The 14,775-nt window shown below is 40.8% G+C and overlaps 1 protein-coding gene across 1 annotated transcript in view; it reads right to left on the reverse strand.

Moving 5' to 3' along the window:
* Positions 1-7,859: 7,859 nt before the first annotated feature.
* Positions 7,860-14,775, reverse strand: part of mctp2a (multiple C2 domains, transmembrane 2a) — a 78,536-nt gene continuing 71,620 nt past the window's right edge. The window contains exons 21-23 of the mRNA XM_088921565.1: positions 14,539-14,648; positions 12,341-12,438; positions 7,860-9,246 (exon numbers count right to left, since the gene is read on the reverse strand). Of these exons, the coding sequence (XP_088777691.1) occupies positions 9,178-9,246; positions 12,341-12,438; positions 14,539-14,648 (277 nt within the window). The 3' untranslated portion in view covers positions 7,860-9,177. The remainder of the gene's footprint in view (positions 9,247-12,340; positions 12,439-14,538; positions 14,649-14,775) is intronic.

Raw genomic sequence — 14,775 nt, forward strand, 5'->3', positions numbered from 1 at the left:
ACATTCACACGAAATAGCGTGAATACTGCAAAACCAAAACCTGTAGGACACTTCAAGTCCATGCAGAAAATGGGGCCAAAATCCTTTTAGATTGCTATAGGGCTTGTCCAGAAATCCTTTATCTGTGAGTCCTGCTGACTATTTTCAGGAACCCATAAAGTTGTTAGAATCCTGTAGATGTGTTTTGTGTGCTTCTGGGGGAATCATCTTTTGTCATTGCTGTTTCTAGTCATTCACCCAAGACTGATTTTACCTCTGACCTCAGTTAACATTAATATGTGTCAGTGAAGCTGTGACGTACAACATATTCTATATTTCTAAAGATCTGCAGCATCTTATTTTTTTTTCTTATTCTTTACTTCGCAAGGTTTAAAACACTTCTCCTGTAACTAATTAGGAAAAGCAACTCTAAATCAATTGTATAAATACTGTTACTTTCCATTTTCTTTATGCTAGGGCTTAATTCATTTTCCTTATTCCTCCTTCATTGCTTCTTGTATCCTGGACAGTGACTCGGAGTGAATTCTAACTAAGGAACCCTCACATCGAGCAGCGTGAAAAGAGCGAGCAGGTATCAAATATTAATAATGCTTCAAATTATCATACTGCAGCATGTTGCCCACTCATACAAGAAATGAAATAATTAGACATCGTTTTTATTTATTCCCCCTTGTCTGAACTTCATCCTCTGACATCCTTGTGGAGGAGTTTCATGTTTGTTAATGACTGATTCATAAGGGCTGATTAACAGTTTCCGAAGAGCGTCTGTTCAATTGGTTTCACCCCTCGGTGCCTCTCGATTCTGTTTCCTCGGCATGGTATCAGAAGGGCCTCCTGACTGGAGCAGCGCAAGCATTAAGGTTTCTGCTTGTGTGTGGGATTCATCTCATCAGAAGCTCGGGGTCACATTGACTCCCCCTCACTTTGAAAATGGACCCCTGGCAGCTAGTCCTCTGAGAGCCCAGTGATGTCTCTATCAACTTGTCAAAGAAATAGCCCCGGGCTCTGCTGGGTCCCCTTGAGCCAATCAAACTTTTTACAGAGCTTTAACTGATGCTCTTTCACCAGTTTACAACTGTGCAGGCTGGAGGACTGGGGAGGGAGGGGGCTGGGTAAGGGGTGGTCTGGGATATACAAAGCCAGCCTTGCAGTGTTAGCGAGCACAGAAGATATTCCAAGACTCCAATCAGTCAGAACAAACTCCCATAGCTCGTCTGTTAGACAAGACCCAGACGTGGTTCAGACAGATCTCATTTATTAAAAGTTTACCAAGACCAGAGTTGAGGAAAAATTCACTGACTTTTTTTTGATGATTTTTAACAGTCTGATTGCATTTTCAGTACAGAATATACAGTAGTATACAGGGTATTTTGCATGATGATTTTGTATCTTGTTCCTGATGTGATGAATTTCCTGACTTTGCTTTTTTAAATGAATGAAGCATGGAATAATTAATAGTAACAGTGACAAAACAGAGGGTGAGATGGATCACTGGAGTTTTTTATTTTTTATGCCCCAGCCACAAAATCTCACACATGTAGCTTTTGTAGATGCAAAACTTTGCTCAGCATTCTATCTACTACTTCACATGAAACATATAAGAAAAGCACATCACAGTAACATATCTCCTAAAATCAATAGAAAAGCATGACTGAGTCTTTCTATCTTTACAGCACTGACATAGTGTAGTTCTTGACTACCATTAATACACCCTAAAAACTACCAAAACAGCAAATAGTCTAGGGCAGGAGTGTCCAAAATCTTTGAAAGCCTTTTGTTGCAGCCTGAATTCCAAGCTTTAAATGTAATATTCTACTGTACTTCCATTTTAACAACTGTCAAAAGATTCAAGATTTCCAGGTGTACTTTATGTCATGCAGAATACAGAACACAAATGTCATGGAGCAGAAGGTCTATTGCCAGTCATCCAGTGACCTACTGCTCTGACTGCCCATTAGTTTGACAATTCCAGCTCATTGAGCAGGCCTCTCTCTAACTCCTACTCCACAGTCAAACACTGACCCTAATCAATGGGCTGCTGGAAGAAAAGGCGATTGTTCGGCTCAACGGGCTATGAGAAAAACAGGAAGTGTTCAGAGCAGTGTCCCTTCTCGTAAATAATTACACAGATTCACACCTAGAAGGCTGATTTGACTGTCTGGGGTTCATAAAACACTAGAAGCCTGAGCATGGTGAAACACAGAAGAGAACAAACAAAACCTATAACTTACCTGTTGTTGTGTGGGGAAACGCATCCCCTTGCTAAATAAGACCTGAGGAAATAAGACTGCTCTGCTGCTTGGTTTTAAAATGGTTAGCTGTGAGATGCAGTCTTAGCTGCAGCTTGTTAAAAACCAAACGATAAAAAATACGATTCAAGGCCTATTAATACTTACACTTGACTGAGAAATGCTTAGGGGATGATACCAATCTAGAACAAAAGGCTAAGTAATGGGGATTTCAAAAGCTTCTTTTGAAGTTTTTATTTTGCTTAAGTTTATTTTAATATGCACTTTTCTGTAAACATCTTTGGTGTGCACCAGAAATTTACTCCTTGTCTCTATTACTGTTTTCTACTATTATTACACCTTTTAACATTACATTATTATGACACCTTTGACAGCTATTAATACGGTTTAGTTGGGGTGGTAAGAGAACAAGTGTGTCATTTATCAATCTTCAATTGAGATTGATCACAATCTCCAAAAAAGCTGATCACAGCAACTCAAGGTCAACTACATACCAAGCGTTGCAATAACTGATCCATCATATATGATCACCTAGAAAATTGAATTGACACTTTGTCAGATATTCCTCATCATTCACTTCATTGGCTTCGCACTACACGTCCAAAAAGCAAAAAGCCTACTTTTTGCAATACAATATAAATAGAGCTCTATCAGTATTAACTGTTAGCATGAAACAAATGGCTACAATTTCAGTATTAGATCCCCATAAAAGTGTGTTACCGTGTAAAGAAGGAACAACACTACATGAAAAGAGAACAATATAGAGAGTCTTGGACATGTGCACAGTAGATATACTATAATTAATATTACATGTATTAAATATTCTGACAGTGACTGATGCCTTTGGAAACTTGAGGTTTTAAACTGGTACACTGGTAGGTGTAGTAGGTGTGTTTATTCGCACATTTACAGTATGTGTTCACGATCAGTGATTTGGGTTTTTGGTGAAGCAAGGTTGAGGAAAGAAAAGTCTTTTTGAATAGAGCTGTTGAAAGCAGGTGTTTTGTGGTGTTTAGGATATTGTTTTGCTGTGGGGTACTGCAGTGTGGTAGTAGCCTCCTTTCAAACCATTCCTCTGCAAAAGATTGCGACATCTTGATAATTAAATCGCAGTGTAACAATTCAGATGATATTTGCTTACGGCAAAGGACGGGGGGGTGCAAGTGGAGTAGCGCAGGGGTGTATATAAATAGCTTTTAATCCAAATGTAATATTAGGTATTTCTTCACTAAACATTTGAAAATAGGCAATCTTGTAAAACAAGAATAATCATCTTACCATATTCCCATACATTTTCAAGCTTAATGTTGACTACAGCCTTTTATCCTCCATAGTATTAGTGGATATTTTTTTTTTCTGTGACTAATAATGACTAAAACAAAATCTATTCCAATGCTGAACTTACTTTTGAACAATTTCCCTTTCATGCCTACGCATTCCGTTTGGTGAACGTTTTTGAGGTAAGAAGAAGGCTCAACCTTATTTATTCCCTTTACAAATTGCAAATGTCAAGCAAGTCTTCTCTTAGATGCTTACTAAGAACCAGAAAGATACTGCGTGCACAGTCTATGCTCATAACTCGTGCCCTCGAGCACTGGAGTCTGGTTGCTCCTTTCTGGATGCCAGATGGAGAGCGCACCTGTCTGTCCCTGGGCACAGCTCTCCTTCCTGGAGATCCCTGTGTAAACTTCCCTCCCAAACCGCTCTGGGACCTGCAGTGGATGACACAGCACAGAATCATCGCCTCTAACAAGCCTGAGAGCTGAATCAACCCCCAGGCAGCACGGCAGAGCCTGTTGTGCACAGAAAAAAGACAGAGTATGTCACACTTCCTGCGGCTGTTCATGGCCGATCGCCTTGTCTGACCTGTCAGGAAACATTCTCTTTGCCTTGAGAACAGGTTTCACCAGCTACTCATCGCTCAGCTAACTTTGTTGTGGACCAAGCTACACTAGCCCTCTTTAAATCCCACAGGACAGAACGAGCGTGTTCTAGGCTGCTGGTGGTCACAAGACTCAAAATGTGAGCTTGCTTATTGAAAACGGTGATTTAGAGTGCTTTGAAAGGAAATAGTGCCCAAGCAATGCCTTTTGTGAGGTTAGAGCAGTGGAAGGAAATATTAATTTTTCTTTCAATTTTTTGCATTTTCTTTCTGTCTTGATTTGTTTGTCTTGAAGAGCTTGTAAAAGTCAGAGCCTCTGGACTTTCTCAAAACACCTTTTATGCAACATCCTGTATCTATTTCTCTCTAGCACAACTGCATGTGTGCTGAACACTGGGCAATGGGGATCTGGCCCTGAAAGCCTGATTGTGCTCAAGTGTAGGCGAGGAGAGCTGTCCCTGCTCCATAACAAAGGCAGTGAGCGGACTGTGTGAATGAGTTACCTCCTAACGCCTAGAAGGTGTCAAGCAAAGTTTTGTCTCATTGTCAGATGGGTGCCTACAGTACAGTAGCAGGAGCCAGCAGACATGTCACCCTGCAACTCCCAGCTGGCAGCCCACTGGAGCTCAGCAGGTGTGAGCCTGGTCAGTACCTGGATAGGAGACTCCTGGGAAAAACTAAAGTTGCTGCTGGGAGAGGTGTTAGTGTGGCCAGTAGGGGGGCTCACCCTGTGGTGTGTGTGGGTCCTAATCCCCCAGTATAGTGATGGGACTATAAAAAGTGCACCATCCTTCAGATGAGATGCAAAACCAAGGTCCTGACTCTCTTGGGCCCTTAAAACTATTTTTACTGTTTTACAGTAGATGTTCCCACCACAAATGAATGGGAATCATACTGAACAGCACTGCTTGAAAGCACAATTCTTCCTTTCAAATCCCATGAACAGAAGACTCAGGATATTAAAGTGAATAAAAAAATCAAGAATGTATTGTGGACAGCCTGGAGTTGCTGACAATATTAACAAGACTCGCGTTGCCTGTAATCCCTCCAGTTTTGAATATCAGTGACAACCAACAGGATCTCCATCTTCCTACTTATCCGAGCATTTTTTCATTACTGTAAGCAAGCCGAATCTGGTTTCTCTACTTGAGGACTATTCACTGCTGCCTTTGTACAAGTTTGTATTTAAATTGATATTCAGAATCGGGTCCTGTTATATGATATTTTTTATTATGCTAACAGTGTGGGATTATTAGTTTACTATAGCAGTTACTTTTACTAATTTTTTGGGGGGGCAAATGCTTTAATTACCTTGTGATTCAATGCATTTAATTTTGCTATAGATAAAATTAAAAAAACCTGTGCTTCTTAAATGAAAGGCCTGCTATGCCTGAAGGTACTGTACGTGTGAACCTCTTGCAAAAACGTCATCCCACATCTCTGTCAATAAATCCCATTGCCACTAGAGGGCTTGTGGACTCACTCGGCTGTTGGAGGCTACACTGCAAATATCAGATCAGACTCGGGCACTGAATCTCCATGGGAATAATAATTCAGAAGCTCACTCACAGACTAATCAATAGGCTGTTATATTTTATTAAAGACAAAAGCATAGGTAAAGATTTGATTTCAAGAGCAGGGCCCCCAGACAGTTCTTTACAGGGATGAAACAACACTCTTTCCAGAGGGAGATGTTTTATGTAAGATTCTCTTCAGTTACTATGCCTCCATTGCCCCATTGCAGTGCCCCCCAGACAGTGACTTGATTATTCCATTTGTGCTGTGTGAAGTACTGCAATAAAGCCTAGCTCTGGTTCAGCAATGTGAAAACAAAAATACATGTTAGAAGAATAACACATCCAAACAGCTCTCGAGCCCCATTGGACATAAACCAGTGAAAGAGCTATCAAACTAAGTGCAACAATTAAATTCAGAAAGGTGTAGCTACAACAGAGTTTAATAACAGTGTTACCTTATTTTTAAACCCTTCAAAACTGATCTTAAAGCTATTCAGCCTGCCATTTTAATATACAGTATATCATACAGGGTGAAATAAACCACAGTTTAATTAATACAGAATTCTCTGCTCTCTAGGACGCTATGTTGCATGAGAGTAATCTTGTAACAATAATCTTGTTATGCTTCTCTAAAAATACATATGTTAGCATGCAAAAAAATAAGATGTTAGTACAACACAGACACCTCTGGGTCAGTGCATTATTGCGTTAATTAGAAAACTTTCAGTGTCAGGAAACCGCATCCCAGAGAGGACTGTTTGTAGAGCCATTAGTTAGGACGTGATTTTAATGGAAATTCAAAGTGGTAAGTCCTAGGAATTGAGAGTGCTCTCTACCCTCATCACCAGATAGCACTCGCTGGGAACCTGCTATTGTAAGAAGGACCACAAAGCGTACCTCAGGGAAAAAAAGAGTGATCAGAAAAAGAAGAGCTTTGATGTGCTCAGTAACTAAGGAGAAGTGGCGGCAGTGTTATTTGCAGTGCCGAGAGCCCTCCAAGAAGGACACGCTGCGCGTCAGCCCCTGTGTTGGAGGAAACAGGGGGGAGAGCAGCATGCTTTGGAGTTATAATGTGTGTTAACCAAGACACGCTGTGTAACCACACGTTTACTGTGTGCAAAAAGAGCATAACCAAAGCATCTCGGAAAAGGAAAAACATTTACATTACATTTGGGTTACATTTGCTGCAAACTATTACAGCAGATGTACAATGGAATATACTATATATAATAGTACAGTGGAATACTGTAATTTTGCCTTTGTCTTTTACTACACTGTCTTTGCCAATGTATTTGGGGATCATTGAAATTGGTAATACTTCCTCCCTCTATGTAAGTCTTGCTCTAAAATGCTCTATCTCAGATCTACACTGCACTTTGAGAACATAATAGTTGCAAAGGAGTGGAGCCACCTGGCACATGTTACTCCAGATGTTGTCTGGCCATTTCTTAAAGGAGCCTAGAGTTTAGGCTTTATTCCTCTAGCTAGGACACCCGCAGCTCTGTGCAAAGAAGCATCTTTTATTCTCTCTCCTAAATGGATTCCTCTTTAGTTTCCAGTTGTGCCCTTGTGTCTAACACAGTCCCCTGCATTGACCCAATTTATACACTTTAGGATTTTATATAATGGGATTAAATCACCTCTCAATCTTTTTTTTATTCCAGACAGAAGAAATTCATCTCCTTTAACCTTGTCCGTATTTAGCAATCCATCCAGACCTGCAAGAACTGTGTCCTGCTCTTTTTTGCTGGGACTGTGCCTGCAGCTGTAACAGCCTGAACAGCAGGTGGCATGTATCCCACAAGGGTCTCAAACACTTGCTGCCCAGCCCTACCCCATTCTTCATGCTGTGATGAGCGGGACTGAACACACACTCCACTGGTCCCAGCAGTTTTCAATAGGACTGGGATGAGACAACCGCTATTCCTGCCAGGGAAGGCGATGGAAATCAGTCTCATGTTTCTTAAAACAACCACACAGCGCCTTCCACCAAGAGAGCCTAACGGCTTGACGTTGGAGGTTCCTAAGATTTTTGACTAGTAAATGGACTAAGCTGAGAAGTTAGAGTGAGAAATTGCACCAGCAAAACACAGCTTTTTGGCTGTGGGGCTTTCTTCCAAAGAAACGTTAAAAATAAAAAATAGCTCTTGACGTCTTTAACTAAAAGTAAAAAATAATACTAAAATTAAAACTGGAGTCTTAAGCAATATCTTTGTTCCCATTACCTTTTTATTAGAATTTGTTTTTCTCTTATTTACCATAAAATAAAGATAAATCTATAACTTACATGTACAAATCGGGAAATATAGTAGTTTATATGCAATGCATTTACAGTTCAGAAAATACATATTCACAAAAAATGTCTGAATTTCTTCTTACAGAATAAAAGCACATTTTCTTACAGAATAAAAGCACATTTTAAAGTGTGGGGTGAGGGACAATAGAAGCTCTTTGGCATTGAAAAAGTAGCATCAGAAAAAGAAAATATAAAATTACATCATTAAATATTTTAATCTCAGCTGATCTACAGAGTTCTTCTTGACATGAGGTATACAACAGAAGGTGGATGGTGAATTGCGTCAACATCTGAACTACTCTTTTCCCTTCCTCAAAAATTGGCATCTTGCGTTGACTTTAAAAATGTAATTTAAAACAACGAAATGCTCAGTTATTTAAACCGATTATTGACATAACTTTTTTTTAAAATAGATCAACAAGTTTCATACTAGTTGTGGACTTTCTGATATAAAAATGTAAGATTTAAATTAATTGGATGTCCCCCACTTTATAGATACAGAGACAATACACCTCTGATCTGTAAAAACTAAAGCCTCTTACGCACTTTAAACATTCAGTTGTCTATGTAAGGAGAAGAACAATTTTGGCAAAATGAAGTTCATCAGTGAGAAAACTAATGTCACAGAGGGATAAAGACCCAGACAGTTTGTAGCAGCTGTTCAGTACATAAGTATCATGCTCTTGAAAATCAAATAACAAAAATATTAGTGTCAATTTCATTTTTTGCCTTTTGATTAAATTAATCCTAATGGTTTGTTTTCAGACTTCAATGTATTTTAATGTGTTGGGGAGGCAGGTTGACCTACCCACCTTTTCGGTCAAGGTTCAAGTCGACCTTGAAGTTCTGTTCACCTTTTCACTTCCCTCCAGAATGACAGACTAACACTTTTCTAGATTACGACGAGCGACAGTTGAGTTCTTGCGACTAGTGTCCTGCTCAGAGCTTGTGTGGCCCCACAAGCGAACTGGAACAAGTGGACAAGGAGCGGTCAGTCTGAAAACACACAACGAGGCCGCGGGGACCTCTCGGTGAGGCTTGGCACAGTTCGTGACGCTCCAGAAGCAGCCCTCGCTGCCAACGTGGTGACTGTGCTGGTGTCGGGGTCGTGCAGCGCACCCACACACGTGTGGTGCGCGCACAAACACACACACAGTTATGACGCACATCGATGTGGCCCCAGGCCCGGCACTGCTGGCATTTCAAGGAGAGCGCCACCTCTCGTGCCCTCCGCTACATGGCGCCTCTCTTCTTGCGCAGCGGACTCTGGCTGGTGGAGGGTTTTAACTCGGCGTACTGCACCTGTGAAAACAAACAGGAGTGACGTCGCGAGGCAGGTAATTCGAGCTCGCTGGAGCGCGCGTTAATGGCTCCCCGAGGAGCCGTGGCGGAGGAGAAACTGAGGAAGGTTCAGGAGTAATGAATCATTCTCTAAACACAGGAGCAGAGGGGATTAATCACTGAGAGGAAGGATTTGAAAAGTCAAGGGTTCCTTTAAAACACCACCCCACCCCCTCTCTCCAAAATCACAATATTAACAGCAGGTCTCACCAGCTAAAGGAATCTGCGAGTCCGGAAGTCAGAATAAGAGTATAATTAATTTAGAACCATTACATCAAATAGATGAATGAAATAATCAGTGTAAAGTGTTTCAAAAATATCATACACCAGGCTAGTCAAAATTTCAGTAGGCCTTTGGCACACAAATCCTACATTTCTGAATTAAAATGCCTTCTGACATCATGGCTGCTAGTGTCCACTGTGGAGATGCTCTTTCCTCCCAATATCATTCTTTTCTGTCCAGACTGATCCAGTTTTGCCTGCTTTTCTCTGAATGGCAAAACAGAGCTTGAACTTTAACCCTTGAACTCTCACCCCTGTCTCCCCTGACCAATGTGTTACTAAACTACCCAGACCAATATCATGGGTGTGGAAATGTCTTTGAAGTTTATAAGAGACATAAATGGTAAATTTATAAGTGGTTATAAATACAAGACCCACTTTTAGGAGAGAATTAACAGACTAATGAAATATGATATATTCCAAACTGAATTCTAAAACTAAATGTATTCCTTATTCTTAAGATTAAAGCGGATCATGTTAATGTTAAAGTCATTCTATGAAAGCTCAAGTCTAATTCAGTGACATTACTAATTTAAACTATGTGTACGGATACAATGACATTGCAATTTATTATACTTTTAACCTAGACATTACTCTTGGTTACAGATCAAGAATTAAAGTCATCATGCGTTGTTTTACATTAACATAAAGTAAGAAACTAGTAGCAGTTCCAGAAGTCAATTGGTTTTGTATTACAAAACACAAATACAATATATCCTTAAGGGTAGCTCAAATTTCATGGTGGCCCAAAACAGACAGACATGGCAATCTTTTCTTAGTATATGTATATTTTGTTTATAAAAAGTGTTAGAAAATAGTTAAGCAATAGAAGATATAACTTATACAAAGCAGTATAAAGTGAATAACTCAATAGGGGTACATCAAAGATACAGTTGCTAATTATTTCAGGTGTATCCAGGCAAGTAAATCTTAGTCAGAGACTCAGAAACTTTCCCAACAGATGCTTTGTCATGTGTCTGTGCATGAGTGTTTTTGTGGGCAGCTCTGTCCATTCCACAGAGGCACAAATTGAAACTGTTCAGCTGCCTTGCAGAGCACATGAGTGTAACGCTGGCTGACCCAGCACAAACTAACATTTCTCACATCAGTGCTAATCTAACGTACTCCAGGCCACCACTCTGCAATTCAAGCTGAAGGACAAGCATATTTACAGTACACGGAGCTGATGTCACTTCCCCAAAATAACATCACACCCTCTGGCCAAATTATTAGACACTCCCAGTCAAACGAATTGGCTCTCTCACTGGTTCACATATTTCTCAGTGAGTGTACAGTACAGCACTTGACAACATTGCAAACAACATTGTTCCACAGATCATCAGAGTTCCAAGCAAAAGCAGTTCTTCTTTTTTATAAAATATATAAAATACAGAGACAAAGTTCAGACACATTTTGATCATGAATTTCTATAGTACCAATATTGATCATTTACATTAGAACAATGGAGTGCCAGGGTGACCAATGTATTGAGCACAGTTCACTTTATTTCCCTGCTCTATGCTGTCCCGTGCACTACAGTGCCCCTGTGAAGCCTGGTAGCTGATTGTAGGGCTTGTTTTTCTACCAGTTGAAAAAAGCAGCATCTAATTTCCCCCTTCATTTAAAACTGAGGTCACCCGTCTTTCAAAGGTTTCACAACACGTCATGGCAGGGGCCATGCATTTAGGAGCCCATCAATGCACAAAAGTTTATCGTCCTGTGCTGCCAGCCTATACCTCTGCCAAAACTGCAGCTTTAGAAGGGTTTCCTTAGAAAATGTCAATGGGGGTTTGGCAACCGGTTGCGAGAGGACTGCGTCAAGGGGCACCCAGATAAGAACCCAGGGTTAGACCACATTTCCAGACCAGACTGTTTGTGACACTGGCTGAATTCTTTCTCCCGAGAGCCGGAGAGGAGAAGAAAAAAAAAAAGCTCATTCAAGGCAGGCCACTTCCTGCCCTCACACAGCATTCATACGGAGAAGACAGACTAAATGAGCTGAGAGCCCTTGATAAACACAAAAGAAATACTTTCTGAGCTGGCAGCATCTCGGGGCGTGTGATGTAACTGCAAATGACATATCAGTCATCACTAATACACAATCGCATATGGCGCGCAGCAGGTTTACTGTAGCTCACGAGTTCATTAATTGACTTCTCCAACCTGATGTGACAGGGCCTCGTTTGAGGCCCCGGCTGTCACAGAGCCGATGATCAGCTGGAGACATCGGCTTCATAATGCTCATGGTCAATCGCTCTCTCGGACACCGCAAGCTTGTTTCCACCCCTTCCAAGCCACTGATACACAAAACCAGCAACTGAGCGAAATTCGGAAACCGTACAGCTCAGGGATGACCCAACCGAGCCTCGTTCGTTCAGTAAGAGCTGAAATATTGGCAGCAAATAAACCAACAGACCTGACAGCTTTCCAGCTGTGCACCATACCGTGTTTCCCATCTCCAGTTATTGATCTCTCCAGCACCTGATCAAGCATTACAAATAATACAATAGTGTCCTCTTTTATTGCAAAGCATAACATGCGCGTGTTTTATTTGTAAGGTAAAGGATTTATAGACTTGAAGGAACAGAAAGGAACAAATCTCTGAACTCTTGTAGTGTGGGAGGCAGAACGATTGGTACAAAAGCAATGAATAACCAAACAATACAAAGGACAGTGATCAGCTAAAATACATTAAGACATTGTGAGAACAATACCATACAAGCCCTGCTCAGGTGCTAATCCCAGTCTGTGGCTGCAATATGCCGATTCCTACCTTTTGAATATCGGAAGGCACCCTGCGGAGGAAGTCAAGTATTTCATTGCTGTCAATGGCGTAGGGCTTCCGTAGTTTTTTGGTAAACTTGTTTATACCTGCAACAAATTAAAAGAAAAATCTGAACATCCAATAAACAGCCATTAAAATAATTATTGTGGTGTAAATCATATAGTCATTTATATTTGCATGCCACAAAACAGGTTACTATTTTATCTCATTATAAAATGCTACCCAAAGCAGTTTAGAATGTTTAAAAATACTGACTTCATGGAAGGAAATTCAGGGCTTTTTGCGTCGATGCAATTTTTTCCCCACTTTTTTCTAACCCTATAAAATCCCAACTCATTTTCCACATTTCAGATGGAGTTAAAAATTAGGTTGAATTCTCTCTTCCATGGCTACAGTATGGTCTCTTGTCTTATATGCTCGTTTAAAAAATCACTTTCAGGAACTAGGCAGCAGATTTTTGCTCTGAAGCATAAAGCTTGGGGAAAAAAGCTCTCTGAAAATGTGTTCCCAAAGACTGTCTGAATCACACCAAAAAAAAGAGATAGCAGGTGGAATAAACAATTCGTCCCTCCGAAGACAGCTGACTGAACACTTGGGCCCAGCAGTGATGTACACTGCAGAGAACGTGAACACCCCCCTTCAGATTCGACCCATTTCTGTCCAAAGGCATGTTCAGTCCTGCAGGTTCTATAAGCAGCAGGAGGAAAGCCAGCTTCTGATCAGCAGCTACACACACCCTAGACAGACCCATCCTGCACAGAAACAATCAATGTTTTTTGCCCTTCATTAAAGTTATTTCTCATTTTAAGAAACAGCATTATTATTTTGAGAAGCAATTAGGTGTCTTTTATGCCCTGCTGCTATGGAACCAAAAAAAAAAACAGTCTCCTACTTCTGCTTCAGTTCCTGACAGAGCAGTGTGAAGTGCCCATTAGAGTGGGAGATAGAGCTTGAAAGCCTTGCCCTGCAACCACAGAGCTCAGAGTTAACTGCAAATGCAGGAGAGGGTTCAATAGTGTTGTTTGATACCATTTGGCTATTGATTGGGTTAGAGGCTCCAGCTCTGCTGTGGTGCTACAGCTTCAAATTAGGGGCCAGAAGGCTGGAGGGGAGGAACTCTGTGGAGACTCTCTTCCTCTGTCTCTGACCCTCCCTAGACTAGTGTCTATCTGCACTGCTTCTGCAATTAACATCTGAAGTCGTTGCACAGACCTGCTGGACAAGGAACGTTTTATTTTTTCAGTCTCCCTCAGACGACACCCCCTAAAGAAAACTATGCTTTTTTCATTTTATCTGACTTTATTCCACATAGAGACCTCAGGCCAAGTTAGCATTGCTTCAGCATTGATTGTGTGGATCTACTATATCTGCGTCTAGAACAACACTTGTGTAATGTTTTGTTCCATTTTTATTCTTGTTCTGCAAGCCATCCTCTACCATGTTTGATCAATTGCATTGGATTGTATTGGATTTTTCAAACATGGCAGAATTGCACCTGAGATGTTCCTTAGAGCACTGTTCTGGAAAAGACAGAAGTCAAAACGTTTCTAATTAGATTTAACTGGCCACATGGAGAGTTGAGAAATGCCCCCAAAAAGATGAAGATTTGCTCTGCGTGGTTAAGTCGGCGTTCGAGACCTCTCAAGTTCATAATCCATCCTGATGTCCTCACAAAATAGAAATTGTCAATTATCAGGTGAATGCAGATTTTGATCCAAAGAGGATAATGGCTATGCTGTAGAAGTGAAATCAGCTGGCAAAAACAAGCAAGGAGCTGCAATCATTTCTGACACAGTTTCCTCTCCCACACGCCTTCTGCAATCTGTCTCTCATAGCTGTGGGAGGTTCACTATGGCGCCAAACCTCACAAGAAACGTGTCCTGAGCCACTGCAGTTATGTAGAGGGAACAGGTAGAAGAACAGTCTACTAGCACAACATAACACAGTGAATTACTCATTGAAAAGTTTAGTTTAATCAAACAGAACGAGCAACAGGAAAATATTCAAGGCATTTCAATATCTTAGCCATTTTTTATCAAGATTCATTACTCTGTCTGCAAAATATTTTTTGGAAAGGAGTTTAAAGAACCCAGCAAATATATTTTTGCAAGCTCTATTATATCAGCCAGCTGAGTTCAAGAAGGGCTGTGTGAAACCGATTCAAGAATTCCATTTTCAACACTCACCCCACAGTAAAACAATGTACCGCAGTGGTATGAAATACACTATAATTGTCGCCACAGTGAGGACCAGGCAAGCAAGACCAGACAAGAATGGCACCGACCAGTTGAAGGTGCTGCGAATTAAAAAGACGAGACACATCAGAGACACATCAGAGAGGTGTTTAGCTGGACACACACTGGACGTGGCTAACACAGGGCAGAGTGGAAACCTACAATCCTGCAAAAATAAATAAATCATCT

This window comes from Atractosteus spatula, chromosome 7 (genome assembly GCF_055471065.1).
Source record: "Atractosteus spatula isolate fAtrSpa1 chromosome 7, fAtrSpa1.hap1, whole genome shotgun sequence".
NCBI classification, from domain to species: Eukaryota; Metazoa; Chordata; class Actinopteri; order Semionotiformes; family Lepisosteidae; genus Atractosteus; species Atractosteus spatula.